This window comes from Ahaetulla prasina, chromosome 1 (assembly GCF_028640845.1).
Source record: "Ahaetulla prasina isolate Xishuangbanna chromosome 1, ASM2864084v1, whole genome shotgun sequence".
Lineage (NCBI taxonomy): Eukaryota > Metazoa > Chordata > Lepidosauria > Squamata > Colubridae > Ahaetulla > Ahaetulla prasina.
This window is the reverse complement of record NC_080539.1, coordinates 123,550,139-123,570,147: the sequence shown is the minus strand read 5'-3', so window position 1 is coordinate 123,570,147 and position 20,009 is coordinate 123,550,139. Positions and strand designations below refer to the sequence as shown.

Below are 20,009 nucleotides of genomic sequence, written 5' to 3'. Positions count from 1 at the left end.
CCAAAACGTTTAACCAAGCTAGTATAACAGAGAAATATTGACTTAATAGAAGCTTTATTCTATAGGACTGTTCACAGTGGAACAGGAAAAGTTGTACTATAACATACGTAGTCCTCAATATAGACCCTTAATGGAGCCTGCCCCATTATGGTCTTATGTCTCTGTAAAGTTGTAAAATGGGTCAGTCATGTAGCCTATTGGATTCTACCACCTTTTTTGTGGTAACAATAAGTCAAAGATTCTCTGTACTTCATATCAGTTTAACTGAATGGGTCATTAGTCATGCAGGCCCATGTAAATTCAGAAAGTTCATGACAGTCGCATGACTAGCTAAAAGTAATAATCTGAAGTTTAACCAAATACCAGAAATTGCAAAGGAAGAACGATTGTGCCTAGAGAACTTAATGAAATGTACTATTCATTACCCAGAAGACTGGCCAACGAGCGCATATCTTTCTCCATCAGCTTGTATATGTCTTCCTCAGAGAAGCGGCCAATGCCGTGTCCGTACATTTCCCGCTTCACAATTCCTTTGGTTATGTGGCAGAGAATCCACTTCAGTAGGTCACTAAAGGGCCCACCAAAAGAAAGCATCTTCTGGGTCTCATGGAGATTGTCCACCCATTGGCAATAGGCTAAGGTCCTAAACATTGAAGACAACCACAACATTGATTTCCAGCAGTGCTATAACTGCAGTAAAAAAATACAGAATATGAGAAGGCAGTAGCTTCCCCACCATTGACCTTTATTGTACTAGATGGAAAAAGTACTTCAAAGAAGAAGCACCGACTATCGGGCAGCACCAACCTATCTTTGTGTCCAGAAACAAACTTTAGCAATCAAGCTCTTATGGAAAATACCAGGTTAGGAAAGAATGGACTACAACGTCTTACTGTTGATTGCACTTTCAAAAAAGGGAGGGGGAGAACTGGGTGATTAAATGATTTACTAAATTATTCGCTTTAATAAAATTTTCAACATTTTCTTAAAAGACTGCGGTTTGTCTAAAGGATTTTCATGCAGAAGTTGAAACGGTTCAACTGTCTACTGCAGCTTCCGCCAAACTAATGTCCTATTGATACTTCGACTTCTCTATAAACCACAGCTAAAAAGGTGAACATTTGCAAAGGTGGGATTCAAAACAACTGGAAGAGTGCAGGTTGGAGAATTCATGGTTGTAATTTTCCTGAAAGGATTTTATATGCCCACATTACAATTTTTGCCATTGGTCAGTTTTTTGGAGCCATCTAGTGTTACTCCACACCTCACATTCTCTTTCAACTTTAAGGATTGATGCTCCTGTTTCATATATTCCTTTTCTCTTTCCTCTCAATCCCTATTTTTTTTTTCATTTTTAAAAATCATATTGTTTAGATTGCTGGCTTGCAGACATCAAGTATCTCGTGTTTATTATTGTTGGTGAGCCTGCCAGGTGATCTTTGGTGGAAGAGCAGGATGAAGCTGCTTGACATAAAAACAAATATTCTAGCTATGGAAAACTGATGAAAGTACAACCTCTATTGTAAAAGTGAGTTGATCCCTTTTTGCTCTTCCAATGTCAGCAACTGCAAATGAATGACGAGGAAAAAGTTGTGAAGCAAAGCAATTGTCAATGCAGACTGATAATAACAGATGGCACAAATATTCGAGTGTGAAAATTATGTTGCGTGTGATTGTGAATTCTCCTTCACAGCAGTAACCTCACACAACCCTCTCCTGAATATGTCACATGATTATTTGGAAAGCAGAATAAACCCTAGCTTCAAAAGGAGAGGGAGAGACTGCCATGAAAATAGGCTCAGTAGTTTCCCAGCAATATGCGGGATGAAATATTTATAAAGCCCAGATTATTTTCTAAGTGGGATCAGGTCAGGTCACATCCTGACAGAGCTTATCTACTATCTCTCCCATTGCTCACAACTTCTGAATCAAGTTAAATCACCTCAGCTGATATTAGAGAACTTGGCTGGGAACGAACACAAGGGAATGCAGAATATCAGGTGACCATTATGGCTGATGATAGGCCTTTCTCACAACATATGCTTTGAGTAACCTAAATACTGGTAGTCCTCGACTTATGACAACAATTGAGGCCAACATTTTTGTTGCTAAACAAGAGATTCATTAAGTAAGTTTTGCTCCATTTTGCGATCTTTCTTGCCACACTTGTTCAGTGACCCACTGCAGGTGTTAAGTTAGTCACACAGATGTCAAATCAATATGGCTTCCCCATTGGCTTTGCTGATCAGGTCATAAAAGGTGATCACAGGCCCCAGGACAGTACAACGGTCACAAATATGAACCAGTTACCAAGCATCCCAGTTCTGATCATATGACCATGGGGATGTTGCAACAGTCGTAAATGTGAAAAACAATCACAAGTAAACCCTTTTCAGTGCCATTAAATGAGCACTAAACAAATTTCTATAAGTCAAGGACTACCTGCTAACACCAAATACAGCTATCAAGCACTCCCACCAGGCGATTTTGGGAATTCTTTTGAAAAGATTGATATTGACAGCTCAATAGTTTCATTAGTGCTGGCGGAAATCATTCGGGAATAGCTTCAAAATGACCCAAGTTCAGTTATTTTGTGAAGCGTTAGAGTTAGGGATGGGGGTGGGGTTCATCCAGAGCACACTGAGCCATACAAATTAGAGCTGCTGAGAGCTTGGAGAGAAGAGAGAAAAACACCAGGAGAAAGAGCAGATGCTTTGCTGCAGATTTTGTGGATCTGCATCTTAAATTATTTACAAAGAGAAGCATCTCATTCAAATGGAAGAAAAAAAACACACATCAATAGAGGCACGTACAAAGCGGATAACAAGGGAGTTTGTCTTTTACTCCGGTGGCCTGAGCCTCTGCTGCTGAGCAGGAAGGCTTAAGAAAGGTACCGAAGATGTAACAATATTTTACATTTGACCTGCGCTGATGTGTTTTCCTTAAAGTTACCAAGAACAATTGCATTTGTATGTAGGTATTTTGGTTCCTTCTCGTTTTCTGCCCTATCCACTATTTGACTCATTTATCTTTTTCCCTCCTTATTCACTTTATGTGAATGCGGCATGAGAGCCTTCAGGATCTTAGAAAATGATTCTAAGACTGCTCCAAATGCTTTTGCCAAAAAGCCATCCTTTCAAACAAACCAAGAGAAAGACTCTGTTGCTTGCCTGCGGGCATATTTTGAAAAGTACAACTAGAATTATGTTCTTCAACTTGCATCTGCTAGTTTTGTTAAAGACAAATATGCATCCACTGTCTCAAATCCTGGACTATATATTATGGAAGCCAACCAGTGTTTTATGTATTCATCTCCTCCTTCTACCCCATCAACTAATTGACGCATTAGCCTATTTTGGGAAACACTTTGGTGGGAAGGAAAATTAACTCCACAGAAGACAAAGCATTTTTAGGAACACAAAATCCCTCTATGCAGTGGTGGGATTCAGCCAGTTCGCACCACTTCGGGAGTTGTTAACTTTCTGAGCAGTTTGGCAAACTGGTCATTGGAAGAAATCATTAGGGCAGAGAACCGGTTGTTGAATTACTTGAATCCCACCACTGCCTCTGTGGTGCTTTGCTTATTTAATTATCATCGATCCTCCAGATCAAGAAGAAGAAAACATTATGTCGGCTCAATGAGAATGAATTTTTAAAAAAGAATAATCTGGGTGCAAATTAATGAGAGGAAACTGGGCTATATATTTTCAGTCACTTTTATTATCCTTTCACCCAATTGTTTTATAACGGGATGTCAAACTCGATTTGATTGAAGGCCGCATCAGGGTTCTGTGTCACCTCGGGGCTAGGCCTGGCTAGGATGGGCATGGCCAGCTAGACATCACTTGTGACAGGGGCACTTCTGGTGGCCCTAGTGCTCTGCCAGTGAAAACGGGCTCCTAAGCTCCATTTTCGGCTGCGACAGCCTCCTGCAAACCTCTGCCAGTGAAAACATGGACGGCCCTCCCAAGCTCCATTTTCGCCAGCAGAGGCACCGCAAGCCAGTCCTCTGCTGTTTCCAGGTGGCCCTGCGGGCTAGATCTAAGCACCCCGCAGGCCCACCCCTGGGCCTCGAGTTTGACACCTCTATGTTTTATAACTACTGCATCCCTTTCTAGCCCATTAAATAAACTAAATGGATATAAACTTAGGATGTTTGGAGAATCACTGGAAAATCTAAAAAGCGGTAGATGTGCATGTGTGTGTATGTGTGTGTGTGTGTGTGTGTGTGTTTTGCACATTTGCACTCCTTTTCTCCTTTAAAATAGGGGTGAGCAATTATTTTAATTTCTTCATTTTGGTTTTATTCCTCGTTTATCCCACTTTTTATTATGTCCCTGCCCACTGCGACTACAAAAAGTTTGCTAATTTGTGCCAACAGGCCCAGGCACCACCAAGCTGAGTTAACAAGGGTTAAATTGGAGAGATGGATGTCTTCTTCTAAAAGTAGGTAAAACTTTCCATGGGGTTAGAGACTCTTACAACAGAGAACTCCCAAATGTGCATTAAGTCTAAGTGTGTTCAAGTACTTTGAGCAAAATCTGCCTTAAGATCTTGCCATACAGGTAGCTAAAGGGAGAAACACATTGGCAGCAGGCCCACTGCACACACTGCATGCAGTCCTATGTTCCTCACAAAAAGTATGTTGTCCATTGTAAATGTCTCACAGCTACATCCTTTAAATCTTTCAAGAGCACTCCTATTCCTATGTCAACTTACCAGTAGAAGTGCTCCTCCACCATTTTTGTTACTGCTCTAGAAACAGCTCTCTCATGTGGGCCAAGGTGTTTGTTTAAATTCACTCCAAGCTTCTCTTCCAAAAAATCAATAATGAACTCTGTGCCGGATACCTTTTTGCGATTGTATTCGATCCATGGCATTTTCCCTTGGGGAGAAAGCTTTCCATCAAAGTAGTTCTGTGAAGCAAAACAACAAAACAAAAATAAAGCAATCACATGGAAGCTAAGTCAGGTTCAGCTCTTGCAATGAATTCAATTTCACTCCTCCAAAAAGTTGGCATGATCACCTAATGCAGCGGTTCTCAACCTGTGGGTCGCGACCCCATTGGAGGTCGAATGACGATTTGCCAGGGGTCGCCTAAGACCATCGGAAATATGGGAAGTATACTTGCGAGTCGAAGAATCGCGCTCCAATGGTTGACTCCACAAGCAATCACTCCCAATTGCTAGCCTAATCTGGCTTCAGGTGTGATAAATTTAATAGGGGAGGAGTCTCCGCTTTAATGCCTCCGTCCTCAAGGCAATCGCAAGCAGTTCAGATCGCTAGCCAATACGGCTTCGTGCGCGATAAATTCAAAAAAACAGTTTGCCACTTTTTCCCCCCTTCTGCAGCTGCTGAGGCGCGCTGAGATCGCTGCAAAAATAATTTTATGGTTGGGGTCGCCACATCGCGGGGAATTGTATTAAAGGGGTCTAAAAATTTTCCCTACCGGTTCTGTGGGCGTGGCTTACTTGGTGGGCATGGCTTGGTGGTCAGATGACTGGGTGGGTGTGGCCAATAACAATAAATAATAAAAATAATAAACAAAGTATACAAAACAATAAGAAGTACCAAAAACCAACTTTCACACTTTACACACACACAACACAACACAACTGGCTCACACACAATGTAAAAGCAGCTGCACTTCACCCAGAATGGCCCCTGCAACAAGCAGAAACCTCACACAGCCACAAAAAGCTCAAAAAACAACTTTCACACTTTACACACACACACACGCACACGCACACACACACAAAACACAACACAACACAACTGACTCACACACAATGTAAAAGCAGCTGCACTGTACCCAGAATGGCCCCTGCAACAAGCAGGAATCTCACACAGCCACAAAAAGCTCAAAAACCAACTTTCACACTTTACACACACACACAACACAACACAACTGACTCACACACACACACACAAACACACAAAATTCCACATACAGCTTTGTGAGATTTTGTGTGTTTGTGTAGGTAGAATGAAACACTACAGAAACACACCAAATCTCAGAAAGCTGCACAAATATTTTATTTTATTATTTTATTTTATTTATATTTTTTAGATCAGGGGTCTCCAACCTTAGTAACTTTAAGGTTTGTGGACTTCAATTCCCAGAGTTCCTCAGCCAGGAAAGCAGGCAGATTGAGGAGGCACTGAGGAGATGGATTTTAGGCAAGCAGAATCAGTTGCTAGGTAATGCAACTGATGTAAAACATGGCTTTGCAAGCCGGAAAGGAGCAGTAATAAGGTAAATCCTTCATAGCAGCCCAGAACCTCTTAAAAGGAGGTTTTCTACAAGCTCTTCGGCTGAATGTAATTCAGCATATTTTTTAAGGTTCTCTGGTGATGTGGAACTCAACTGGGATTGCCAGAGGAGCCTTTTAAAACTTTTTTTTTTCCGGCCGAAGAGGTTGTTAAAAAAAATTTTTTTAAGGGTTCTGACGGTCTCAGCTGAAACGCGGGATCCTCAAAGGCTTTTTTTTTTTTAACTTTTAAAGACATGTTTTCGGCTGAAGAAAAACTGCTTTTAAAAGTAAAAAAAAAAAACCCTCATGGCTCGGCTCAGCAGAGGCAGGGGGCGGGGCCAGGGATTTTTGCTACCGGTTCTCCGAACCATCTACCACTATCGCTACCGGATTGGGCGAGCTGGTCAGAACCAGGAGCATTTCACCCCTGGTGTCCCAGGATAATGTTGCAGGATCCAATCTGTGTCAGTCAGCGGGACCAGAGGTTTTGTCTTCAAGGTTTCAGATGCATCCTAGAGCCCATCCTCAGGGAACTTCTCTCTAGAGTTAGGATATGTATGCACGTACATACTTCTCTCTAGAATTAGGGCTAGAGAGAAGTTCCCTAAAGATGGCCTCCCTAAAGATGGCCTCCAAAACAGAAGTGGGTTTCAGGAGGTTCTGACCAGTTCTGTAGAACCGATAGTGGAAATTTTGAGTAGTTTGGAGAACCGGTAGTAAAAATTCTGACTGGCCCCACCCCCATCTATTCTCTGCCTCCCAAGTCCCAGCTGATCAGGAGGAAATGGGGATTTTGCAGTATCCTTCCCCTGGAGTGGGGAGGGACTGGAGATTTTACAGTATCCTTCCCCTGCCACACCCACCAAGCCATGCCCACAGAACCAGTAGTAAAAAAATTTGAAACCCAACACTGGTCCAAAAGCTCAGATGACAAAACTTCTGGTGCCAGTAACTGACCCAGATTAGATGCTGCAATAATAATACAAGAATCCAGAAAAGTGTACATAACACATAGATATTTCCATATGATATTGTATGCTTAATTTTATATAATTTAAAGATACAAATAATGTAATTTTATATACAGCGCCTATTGGATGAGGAAGTCAAAGATAGCAAACAAAGAGTTGTGATGGAATTTTTCTTTTTGTCCATTTGTAACTCTCACATGGACATTCAAAAAAAGGGGTGGAACTTCCATAATAATCCTTTGTCTTCAATCTTTGCTAATTTTGACACCCCCACACTGCAGATGCCGCTGCTTCTGATTATATCTTTAGAACCAAAAAGAACATTAAAGTACATCTATTTAGGAAAGCTAAATAATTCTGGTCCAAATTTCATGATGCACCAGGTTACCTGGTAAGGCAAATCAGCCATCCTCAAGTAAGTCTCCATTTTCAAGCAGAAAGGAGATAAACTGGGAATGCCATTATTTGGCCTTGAGAATTGATGTAGGATGATGGCATCTTTTGAATCAACTTCTTGTTCTTTCCTAGAAGAAAAATAAGCAAGGTGGTTTAAAAAGCAGAAAAAATTGCATCTTGGAGAGCATCAAAGTACATAACACACACAAACTACAATGCAGTTGCTCAGGCAGGAACTCTATCTGTCTTGTCTTAGATTACTGTCATTGTTATTCATCATTTCTGAAGTTTCTAAGAGGCACTTAGCAATAGCAAAGTAAGCCAATAAGCCAAACTGAATTTGTATTGGAAATTACAAGCCTTTCCAAGTTTCACTGATATATATATATATATATTGATGTGATTGTGATAACATTGTGATGATAATGATGATGATGATCTCTAGGTATGGCTTGCATTGAAGGTTCAAGTCTTGATTCCACTGAGTTGATACCATATAGCAAACTTCACACTACAGTAAATTAAAAGCATATGAATATTAAAGTTAATTAAAAACAATACACACTTGTAGTGGGGAAAGCAGTTTGCAACTCTAATCCTAAACTATTCAGCTTAATTTTAACTTGGGTTTTATTTCTATTTTATTTCTTTCAGATAAGCCATTCATCTTTATGGTATTAGATGAGTTCATTTTATATCTACTTTCACGATTTTAGTCAACTGAATTAGCCTTGTACCATAAATAATCCATTTTTTTTCAACTTAGCGGAAAATGGTTTCAAAATAAATTTTAACTAGGAATGCAATCTTGCTGGGGACAAACTTATTATTTGGACTTCACAACACAGAAATCAGCAGACTGATCTACATTTAGTATTACTAATTGTTTAGTTTTACTGTTGTAGATGGTTTAACGGGTCAGTTATAAAATAATTACCGTATATACTCGAGTATAAGCCGAGTTTTTCAGCACGTTTTTTGTGCTGAAAAACGTCCCCTCGGCTTATACTCGAGTATATACGGCTTATACTCGAGTTTTTTTTCTTTCTTCTTTTTTTCACATTATACCGGATGGTGCAAACTTGGCGGGCTTTTGCATTAGCGCGGGGAAGCCCTGCCGGTGCAGTGAGAGGGCGGGGCGGGGGAGCCGCCAGCCTTCTCGGCTGAGGGAGGGAGGCTTTCCCTGACCGGTAGCTGCCTCATTTCCCTCCCTCGGCTTATACTCGAGTCCCCAGTTTACCCCAGTTTTTTGGGGTAAAATTGGGGACCTCGGCTTATACTCGGATCGGCTTATATTCGAGTATATACGGTATTTATTTTATTTAATATTCATTTTATTTCTATTCTGTTCTTTCCCCCAAAAGCCCATGCCACTACATAATAAATAAAAAATAAAACAAGTAATCATATTTTTTTTTAAAAAGTATACACCAAAAGCACAGTGGAATTATTGTTGCATATCTCTCAAATTCCAGATAGAACATGCAGACTTTAGTTGAACTATTGATAAAAAGAGACATCACCCTGAAGAAGTCATTAGAATACTGTGCATTGTTCATCCAATTGTTTCACTTGGTCTGATACCAAGACAGATGTCTTCATAAACTAGAAGATCATTTCAAAGAGAATTATAGACCTTTGTTCCCATACTGCCAGTACTGCCTTTGATTGTCTTGTTGGATTCACACACTATGCTATGATATACAAAAAGTCCTTAACTTATGACAATAATTGGGACCAGAATTTCCATTGCTAACCAAGGCAATTGAGTTAACCCAATCGTGTGACCTTTGTGCCACAATTGTTAAGCAAATCATGCAGTTGTTAAGAAAATCCAGCTTCTCCCACTGATTTTGCTTCTTGGAAGCCGGCTGGGCAGGTGGGAAATGGTGATCACCTAATCCTGGGATACTGCAACTGTTGTAGAATTGCCGGTTGCTAAGTGTCTGAATTTTGATCACACGACCACAGGAGTGCTGTGATAGCCATAAGTACGAGGATTGGTTTTAAGTCAGTTTCTTCAGTACCACTTGTAACTTTGAATGGTTACTAAACAAGTGGCTTTAAGTCAAGGGACTACCTGTAATCTGCTTTGCTTTTGTTTTGACTTAGTACAAAGATGAACAATCCATAGCCTAAGGGCTATGTAAGGCCTCCAAGCCGCCATACTGAAATTCAATAGCCAAGGACCAACTTTTGATGGTCCTTTGTATTTGTGCCCAAAGAATGCAAAATCATCAGTAACGTATTAAGATTGCTTAATAATCCTAGTCTTTGTTTTAAATCACTGCCCAATTAGAAAAAAGGCAAAATTTATCATGACTTGACATTGTATATAAACACTTCCGTCATTACAATCAGTTACATTATTTACAAACATCATATGCATGATTCTGCATTTTAGCCACAACACCCTTGTCATCACGTGCCTTAACTCTTGAGTCCCTTTGCCTCCCTCTACTCAGCACTTAGGGAAACATCTTCTTCCAGCGGTATAGGCTAATAATGCATTATCCCAGTTTCAGAATTTGCTGTGGATATGTTCCAGCCAACTTCCAGGAGATTGGACCAAAATTTAGCTTCAGTTCCAGAAAATAAACAATTACATCAATACCAAGAGACTCAGAGCAGACATTGGCTTTTAGGCTGAAATATAAATTCTAAAAAAAAAAGCCACAAAGAGGACAAGAAAGAAAAAACAATCTCCTTTCCTATTTATCCTTCTCTCATCTTACTGAGGGAGTTTTGTCACTTCAACCTATGGATTCTTCAACTTTCTCTGAAGTAGCCAAAACAAAAATGGCTTGTTCTAGATCAGGAGTGTCAAACTCAAGGCATCCGGGCCAGTTCCGGCCTACAGGGTGCTTAGATCTGACCCACAGGGCCAGCCTGAAAATAGCAAAGGACTGGCCTGTGGTGCCCCTGCCAGCGAAAACAGAGATTGGGTGGGCTGCGCGTGGGCTCCATTTTCAGCTACAGCAGCATCCTGCAGCCCTCTGCCAGCAAAAATGCCCCCCCCCCACTCAGCTCCGTTTTCACTGGCAGAGGACTAGCAAAACAAACTAAAAACAAAACAAAACAAAAGGAACATCTAAGAAGGGAAAGAGGAAAGACCAAAAAAAAAGAAGAATGGAAGATGGAAAGATGAGAAGAAAGCAAAGAAGGAAAAATAAGGAAAGAGGGGAAGGAAGCAGAAAGGAGAATGAAGAGGGAAGGAAAAAGAAGAAGAGGAAGGAAGGAAGGAAGGAAGGAAGGAAGGAAGGAAGGAAGGAAGGAAGGAAGGAAGGAAGGAAGGAAGGAAGGAAGGAAGGAAGGAAGGATTATAATGAGGGAAAAGGGAGGGTCTGCCTTAGCACTTGGCCACCACAGGTGCCCCCAACACAAGTGACGTCAAACTGGCTATGCTCACCCTGGCCACATCCCCCGCCCCAAGGTCAAACACAACCCTGATGTGGCCCTCAATGAAATCAAGTTTGACACCTCTGTTCTAAATTCTCCTGTGGAACTATTTCCTTCTTGCAGGCCACTGAGAGAAACTCTCATAATACTCATGATTCGGTGGGGCAATTTTAATGCTTTAGAGACTCCATCGTCTACAACATGGGCAACTTTCTTTCAGCTGGTCAAGCCCTTTTATTTACTGGATCAAAGAGCTTCTGAGAGCTAGATATTTATTATTTTTTAGTTTTAGACTTTGGAGAGGGATAAGTAGGGGCTTGCTCAATAGACATGTCTGACAACCCTAAAGAGGTTTAATGAATCTGTCTTATGGCTTAATTTATTAATAGCAAGAAAGAAAGGCGAAAATACGACATCAAATGTCAACAATGCAACCTTGAGAATTCTTGGGACAACTTGTGATCCGCAGGCTTCTGAGCTCTGTTTTGCAACAGAATATTAATTGAGGCTGAGTACAGTGTCTCTCTGTGTTTAGGAACTGGGATCCAGAGAACACAACCCTCCATCAGGTTCTCCTTGCTTTTGTGTTCTTATCTGTGCTGCTCATGATGGATAGGTAATTCATGAGGGATTTTACAGTATTGGTATCTACACTGTAAGTGAATATGCTTTATGGCTATATTTCCTGCTCTCAAACATACTCTGTAGCTAATGATATTTTGAAACATTGACTGATTGTTGTTGTTACAAGAATATGCTTTTATGATGACTCAGACCAACACAAATCATATTTCAGGATCAATCCATCTTACTAATTCTACAAGCTTGCTGAAAATATAGCACAAAGACACGTTTTCCCTACTTTGAGTTAGCTGATTCTAATTATTTATCTATTTTTATTTATTTACTGGGGCTTAAAGGCCACTCCAATCCAACAAGACTCTGAAAAGTTCACATTCCTTTCTTCAGTTAGAACAGTATAACAAAATAACAGAACTAGACTAAGGTCTAGACTAAGCCTAAGCCTATGGAAAAAAAATAATATCCAAGCACAACTCAGGGTATGGGATTTCCATCAATAATCCATAATAGCTGATAACTCATTTAGTATTATATGTAACTAAATTTGTCTTTATTTGTCTATATATGGACAAAGCTTTTAGATATAACAGGTATTTGTTTTATCCGACTTATCCAAATAATGGCCATTTTACCTAGCAGAATTAATCTGTGGGAACAGCCTCCAGGACTATTCCCTCCCATTAATCAATAAATTTACCTGTAGATTGCTGCACCAGGTACCACCCCATAACAATTAAGATCTGAAGCCATGGTTCTCAAATAGCAACCTTCTCTGATATAAAACTGTTCCGAAATAATGGGATTCCCAGAATTCCCACCCAACATAACTAATGGAATTCTTTTTTGTAGCTTCCCCCAGTTTATTTAGGGTTAGCAGCAATGATAAAAACTACTATGCCTTATGGAGTTATTTTAATTATATTCATAAACTGAGTTTGCTTCCAAAATTCAAATTGTTATACCTAACCTTCCCTCTCCCCTTTCTTCCCACAAAAACGTTATGAGATACACAGGTTGGATTGAGAAAGAGCCATCAGCAGCATCCAGTCACCCAGTGGACTGAAGACGGACTTGAGCTTAAATCTCTCTGGTGCTAGTCTAACACCTTAACTAGACCAAACAATCTCATATTCTGGGGTACAGCAGCCAGAGTCACATAACTAAACTATGGAGAGTCACCGAGATGACCTTTTGTCAATTACAAAAACATGTTTTAAGCCTGGAAAGCAAAGAAAACTTCGGAAAGAAATTCAAAGTGACTCTTTCTTAACTCCCTGAGGTATACTAAGGGAAAACACAGTCAAGCTTTGAAGCTTCTGTTATGATAGCCTACCTACAGACATTCTTGTAAAGTCTGTTCTACCTCCAAAGGCTGACCTAACCAGAACATTCTTACTCTCTTATGTTCATTTTAAGTTCTTTCCAGCTTTACAACAACCACAACAAGTTGCCTTAGAGATTAGTTTGAATTCAAGGCAGTAAATATATTCTCCAGAAGTAATTTAATTCAAGGTAGCCGTACATGTGTACTTTCTTAGAAAAGAGCCTATTAAGCGGGATCTATTCATGATTAGGATTATGCTATTACGAAATAGTGCTAGACATATCTGTTCAACCTCTGCCCCCTGAATTTATTGGGACTTACTCTCAAATATATAATCATCTATGCATTTGCTTAGGATTTAAAAATCAACCAGTAATAAATCAGATCAGTTAAAGGTACGTTAATCACCTATATTAATTTTTCCCAAAATATTTTCTTCAGATATTTAAAAATTCTGGATTTATGATAAAACACATCTAACAGATTGTTGCCTTAAAGAAACACATTTAAGAGATTTCTATAACAAAATCTAAATCCCATGAGCCATTATGGAAGAGCTATATACTACCCAAGTAAGAAAGATATAAAATGATCTCCTTTAAAACAATTATATATAATTTCTTATGTTTGAAATTTAGTCATTGGAAAATAATTAATCAAATATGTAAAAATGTATGCTTCAATGTCTCCACTAGCAATTTGTGAAAGTTTCGCCACCATGTTTAAATAATTTTATCACCAGGTCAAGAGAATATAAAGCAATTCACATTTAGCATTCATTGATTAAATTAATATCAACTTCCTTTCTTATACTTTATTATACTGAGAAGATAATTTAGTAGTTATGCAATTATGATAGTCACTAATCTTACTTTGTAATGTATCATTGTTGAGAGTTCAAGACCTGATTAGCCAACTTTTAACATCAAAACAACCACAAATATATTATTCAGAATGTACTACATGAAACAATGCTAATATAGACTAGATCTGGATAAACTCAGCTTTGAATTTCTGCCCAGTTATATAAGCCTCTTTAATTGCTTTTAGGGCCATCATTATTTATCAGTCTACCCTACCAAACAGAGTACTTGTGAAAATAAAATTGAAGAGGGAGAAAGAGGGGAAGAGGGGGGGAAATGCAGGACAAGTACAATATAAATGAAATAAAACAAATATATCTAATCAGCTCCAAATAAACTGATCCTCAGATTTATCATGATTTCAAAACTATCAAACATTGGAAGATCAAAAGATGGAATAGCTGGACTTTGGTAATTCTAGGAATCCTCTTTCTTGAAGCACCCTACAAAAATCCCCAAATGATATATCTACTTATTTGGTTCTATACTGCCTTGAGTTTAGAGGTGCTTTCTTGTGAAGAGATTGAATTAGTTTAGTGCCATTAAAATGACAAAAGCAACACTGTGCCACAACTCTACTACTTTTGTGCATGCATAAGATGTTGTGGTGCCCAAAGGAAAGCTGTGCCATTTGGGCTACAAGTAAGCACTGTCAAGCATTTTAAGTGTTATGGGCACAGAAGGGCAATTAAATCTGTCAGCCTTCTCTAGAGATGTGTTTTTGAGTACAACAGTTGTTCCTGCAAAATGTTTAAATAACTATCTTCAAATTCAGAAAGACATTAACACTAGCATTTTTTAATATAATTCGATGGAAATTTGTTCTTGAAGGGAAATTTAAGGGGAAAAATCATTCATATTAAGACTGTGCCCTGGTAGAGAATTTCAAAATACTGAAAACATTTTGTTGCAAGCTATATTTTAGAACTCCTTTTTTTACATTTTCAGGTAATTTGGATATATGCTGCTGTTCAGTAATCAATAAGACTCAGTTTCACTGAATGTGGTCAAATTCTATTTTACTGTTTGTAAAAGTTGCCATGACCTCATCATATTGATCATACAACTTTTTCTATTTTTTCTTCACTTTATGTTATATGCTTTAAATTTTTGTATTGCTTTCAGCAAAACACTGATTACAATAAAGTCTGAATTGTGACAGAAAAGAAGGCAGGGTTTTCTTTTGTTAGTTGCATACTTCAATGGATAGTCTTTTAGTGCCTCTCCAAAAGTTTCCATAAAACTGTCAATTTTAATGTGACTGAAAGACAAAATTATTTAAATACATAGGAAGTCATCATTAATTTCACTCAAATAAATGCAAGTTTAATTAAACAAAATTTATTTTTTGTCTGGCTGCATCTATTTGCCACGGTCCTGCCTACTTTTGGAATCTGGCTCTCAGCACTCCAAACCCCAAAAATGACTCTTGGTCTGAAAAAAAATTGTTTTTTTCTTATGAGGTATTGTCTCCAATATTTGCAGCTTATGGGGGGGAAAAACTATCTTAATGAAGTTAAGGTTAATGAAGAGAAAACTGTTATGAAGAGAAATCTGAACTTTAAAACATTATGATTTGTGACCAATAACTGAACTGATACTGGATATAAAGTCAGTATGTGGCTGAACTCCTGGTCTTAGCATTTGCAAAGCATTTTAAAAGTTGCAATTACTCATGCTGGTTAATCCAGAGTTGAGAGTGGCAAAAACCACAACAAATTTTTATCGGCACCCATAAAACTATTACAATATAGGAAGAAAGGTTTCAATGTTGTCCAGAATTTCTTTTTTCACGAGGGATGCTAAACCCTTGGGGAAAGAGGCAGGTCACAATAGAGGTTGGCAATAGCATTTTAACAGTTTCCTATTAAGATTAGCAATTCTCATACAAACAAAGAGAAAACAGACTTCCCTAGAACAGTACTGACTTTTGATGATTGGGTATGTAGTCCAGCATATTTAGTGGTCTTTAAAATGAGGAAATATTCTTCTATTTCCATCACCATCCCAACTTTTCTCCCCATTCTATTTATTTGTTTTATCAAATTCTTTATCAAACTCTACTTTAAAGGAAATAGAAACAGCTATTGTTAAATATCACCACATATCTCATATTTACTTAATACATTTCAATATAAATATTATTTGCTTTAGTATGCAAGTCTGTATAAATCACATTGCCACAGTTCTGTACAACTGTTCTTGTGGTGTTTCCATTAACTCAGTGAAGATTGTGGGAAATCTTGTAGTGGGCCTGTTTCTATATGTCTATCCAATATGGCAGCTAAACAGGCCTAGGCCCGATTTCTATGTTGCATGGGAGACATTGAGGAACACAATAGGCGTTGCCTAGACTGGGGAATTAAAAACATGTTCATTATTGTCAGAGAAAGCTACAAGGATGTGACCATCCGAAGTGCAGGTTGACCGGAAGACTTCATTTTGTGTAACAAAGTACTCATAACTACATCACCCAAACTGGTTCTCTAAACTAGAGCACAATTGAATGTCGACTCCTAATGTTTTATGGTGATATTATTTCTTTTACAATCGATCTTCCATTTTAAAATATGCAGGCTATATAAGCAAACTCCCTTCTAATCGACGTAAATGTGTAATCCCAGTTTTAGGAGGGTACTTGCTGGAAAGAGATCATGGCAGTCTGCAAATCAGTTTACCATTTAATCCCAGAATGCATTGGCCCACCACTAGAAAAACACTCTGCCTATGTTCAGAGGCCCTGCCCAGGGGCTTAAAGGCTGACATCCAAAGTAGATTTTTGCAGAACAGAACAGAGCCTCCTCTTAAATGAAGGCCTGCATTCTTAAAACCCGATGATATTCTGTATCCTATCCGGGTGGGCCAATAACCCTGCCCTCTCCTCCCCTTCCCGGCCCAAGTCAAAGAAACCTTGCTCTAATGAAAACATAATCCACACAATCGGGCCCCTGCTGTGTTATCGCCATCTATGACTTCCTTCCAAAAAAAAAACCAAAAAAACACCCCGGGTCTCTCGCTCACCTAATAGCCAGGAGTTCGTGGAATAGATAGGCGGCAGCGGCGAGCAGGGCCCCCCCAGTCAAATAAAGGGTTTTCTTCCACCACGAATCAGATCCCAGCCCTGTCATGATCCCGCCGTAATCCTGCAGTGGGAAAGCAAGGATTTCCCCATAAAAGGAAAATTGATCGTCCGACCTCGCGCACCAAAGGCTCTGATTCCTGCTTAGATCCACCACGCACGACCTGGATGAGGCGAAGCCAACCCCCCAGGGCATGCTGCGCGACGCGGGCGTTGCTAGCTCCCGTTTGCCCACGGATCGACGCCGCCAAGGCCGTCTGCATGGGGGAGAAAGCGGGCGGCGTCAAGGTGCGGACGGCAGGGGCAAGCCGGGAGTTCGACAATAGAGGAAGAGGAAGAGGAGGAGGAGGAGGAGGAGGAAGAGGAAGAGAAAAGGAAGAGCGCGGCGGCGGCGGCGGCGGCTCTGCCGAGTGTCCTTGGCGAGCTCTGCAACATCAGCACCAACATCACCGGCAGCGGCAACAGCGGCGGTACTTTTTCCTTGCCGCTACCTCTCGGTCTTTATGTCTTCGCCCGGAGGAGGAGGAGAAGGGAAGGAGGGAGGGAGGTGATGTCATGGCTTTCAATCTGCCTAAAAAAACCAGCGCCCGAGTCCGGTCCGTGGAGAATTAAACACGAAAGCAGCGAGCTTAGCGGAGTGAGGAAGGCGGAGGTCACCCATTAAGAGCGAAGGACACGATTTAAGGGGGAGCTGCGCGGCTCCCGGCAAGCAGACCGAAGGATGGTTGGGAGATTAGCATATATATATATATATATATACACACACCCTTCCGGATGGAAGCGGAGTTCTGTTCTATTGGTTCATTTTGCTGCTGCTGTTGTTGTTGTTGTTGTTGTTGTTGTGCCCTGCATCTTTGGTGGCATCAGCCAAGGGTTGTGTCACGTGGTCTCCCCCCTTCAAGCGGTGAGCTGCACCTTCGGAGCCCAAAATATAATCGCTTCCGTTTGGTACACTGCGACCTGTGTGCCTTAAGTATCTACGTGTTTCCGCATTTTTATACGAAACCCCCCCCCCCTCTCCCCTTTGTTTTTCTCCCTTTCCAGTTTTAATCTCTGCTTTCACCTTTTAGAGATTGGCGTTTCTATTCTTCAGGCTTGATTTGGCTGAACACAATATCATGGGGGAATTGGGGAATACAAGGTCACTGTGCCTGTGAAGTTACAACAGGTAATTTTGAACATAAATCTCCTTAAAGGTTGTAAGGGAGATGATAGAAGCCATTCCCCAGTTCCGTTTCTTCTGCAAGCCTAATGAGACTCCTTGCAGCCATTTCTCTTATGAAGGCAATTGGCCTTTTCTATAATCAAATTCCCACATTTCCCTATTTATACTTAGAAATATTCTTGTACCGGTTCCAGAAAGTATCCATCCACATCTGTAATTCTTTGCAGGGTCTTTGCACACAGAAAAACCGTATTACATACAACCGAATGTACACATTGACCTCTTTTTGCAAAAATTAGCCAAATTTGGATGAAAAAATTGAGTAGCTGAGCTGCAAGATTGCCAAAGACAAACCCAGCAGACTTGTTCTACTTCTCTTGCCTCTCTTGAGTTTATAGCAGGATCCCAGTTTATGACTTAAAGCAGAGGTCCCTAACTCTTGGGCTGAGGTCCACTACCAGGCTGTGGCCTATTGGAATTGGGCCATGCTTATGCAGCCCAGCTCCCCTCCCCCCACCCCCCAGCCAGGCCACCAAGCCGCAAAGGTTGAGACCACTGACATAAAGGATTTCCTAATATTATCCAGCCATTACCGAGATGACAGAAAGCTGTCCTAACCTCATTATTTCAGTACAATCTATACAAAGTATAGATTCTACAATAAGCTATACATTAATAAGGGGCCTGTCTCTGCTAGCAAATCTTTGTGTCAGCTTAAGTGCTCTAAACAAAATAATAGTAAGGAGTGGAGGAGGATGTTTCTTTAACTAGCAAATACATATAGTATTTAATATTCTCTAGTGACATCTTAGTAAGATATTTCCTCTCAATCTTATACTCGTAAGATTAAAAAGGTTTAATTCTTGGGTTGCCAAGATGGATTTTACTTTGGTTTCATAACTTTGGTTTCATTACTTTGATTTTACTTTGGAAATCACCAGCTTTCACGTATCTTTGGAACACTTTGTTTATCCTAAACAGGAACAGATTAAATAGTTGAAACATTTCTAAGACTCAGTTTGAAGGGCCTGCTTCCAAGCCAAATTCAAGTTGAAAATAGTACAGCACTCCATTGCTCCTTGCTCTTGAGAACTAGGAAAAATTTATAGCAGAACTGCCAGTATGAAGTTCTTCCTCACATACATAAATCCTAAAAGCTTATCTATTTAGGGAAGAAGCAGAAACAGCTTTATCTCTCACCCCCTGGACTGCTATTGTTTAGATATAAATGATGATGATGATGATGTTATCCATTTAGTTGTGTCCAACTCTTGGCAATTCTAAGGTCTCTCCACATCTTCCAATCTTGCACTACAACTCTGAGTTGTTCTATGCTCTGGTTGATATCATCTTTGATGGTGTCCAGCCACCATGTTCTTTGGGGGCCTGGTTTCCTTTTACACTACCTTTTCCAAACATAATTGCTTTCTCCAGTGAATTCCTGTGTGTGACATAGCCAAAATAAGCAAGATGCAGTTTTGTGATTATGCCTTCCAGTGACATGTCTGGTGTTATGCACTCTGGTACTTGCTTGTTAATCACCTTTGCTGTCCAAGGAATATTCATGAGCCTTCTCCAAAATCAGTTTTTGGATATTATTGTTGAAGACAGCCTTTGGAAAGATCCTTTTGATGCAGGAGCTTAGCTGCTTTAATAGATCAGAGCAGATGATACTGTAGAAGTCTCCATTCAAGAAATAGAATATAGTAACTTGAAGTTCACTGAATAAATTAAACTTGGCAAACAGTTTCTCCTTGTAAACAACTACTGACATGTACTGTCATTGTCTTTTTCTTGCTATATATGGAAAGAGGGCCATTACTCTAACTATTGGGCATCAATGGCTCTATCATAACCTCATATAAAATATTTATGCTTGGTAATGCTTAAAAAGTATGCGGCTTGTTCTTAAACATGATACGTACAATGCAGATCTTAGATCGTCTAAGACTATACCTTATCTATTTCTATTTCAA

The 20,009-nt window shown here is 39.9% G+C and overlaps 1 protein-coding gene across 1 annotated transcript in view; it reads right to left on the bottom strand.

The window, feature by feature from the left end:
* FAXC (failed axon connections homolog, metaxin like GST domain containing) overlaps positions 1-17,213 on the bottom strand; it is a 39,131-nt gene extending 21,918 nt beyond the window's left edge. Inside the window, exons 1-4 of the mRNA XM_058174928.1 lie at positions 16,811-17,213; positions 7,614-7,749; positions 4,720-4,916; positions 426-643 (exon numbers count right to left, since the gene is read on the bottom strand). Coding sequence (XP_058030911.1) covers positions 426-643; positions 4,720-4,916; positions 7,614-7,749; positions 16,811-17,064 — 805 coding nt within the window. The 5' untranslated portion in view covers positions 17,065-17,213. The remainder of the gene's footprint in view (positions 1-425; positions 644-4,719; positions 4,917-7,613; positions 7,750-16,810) is intronic.
* Positions 17,214-20,009: the final 2,796 nt, after the last annotated feature.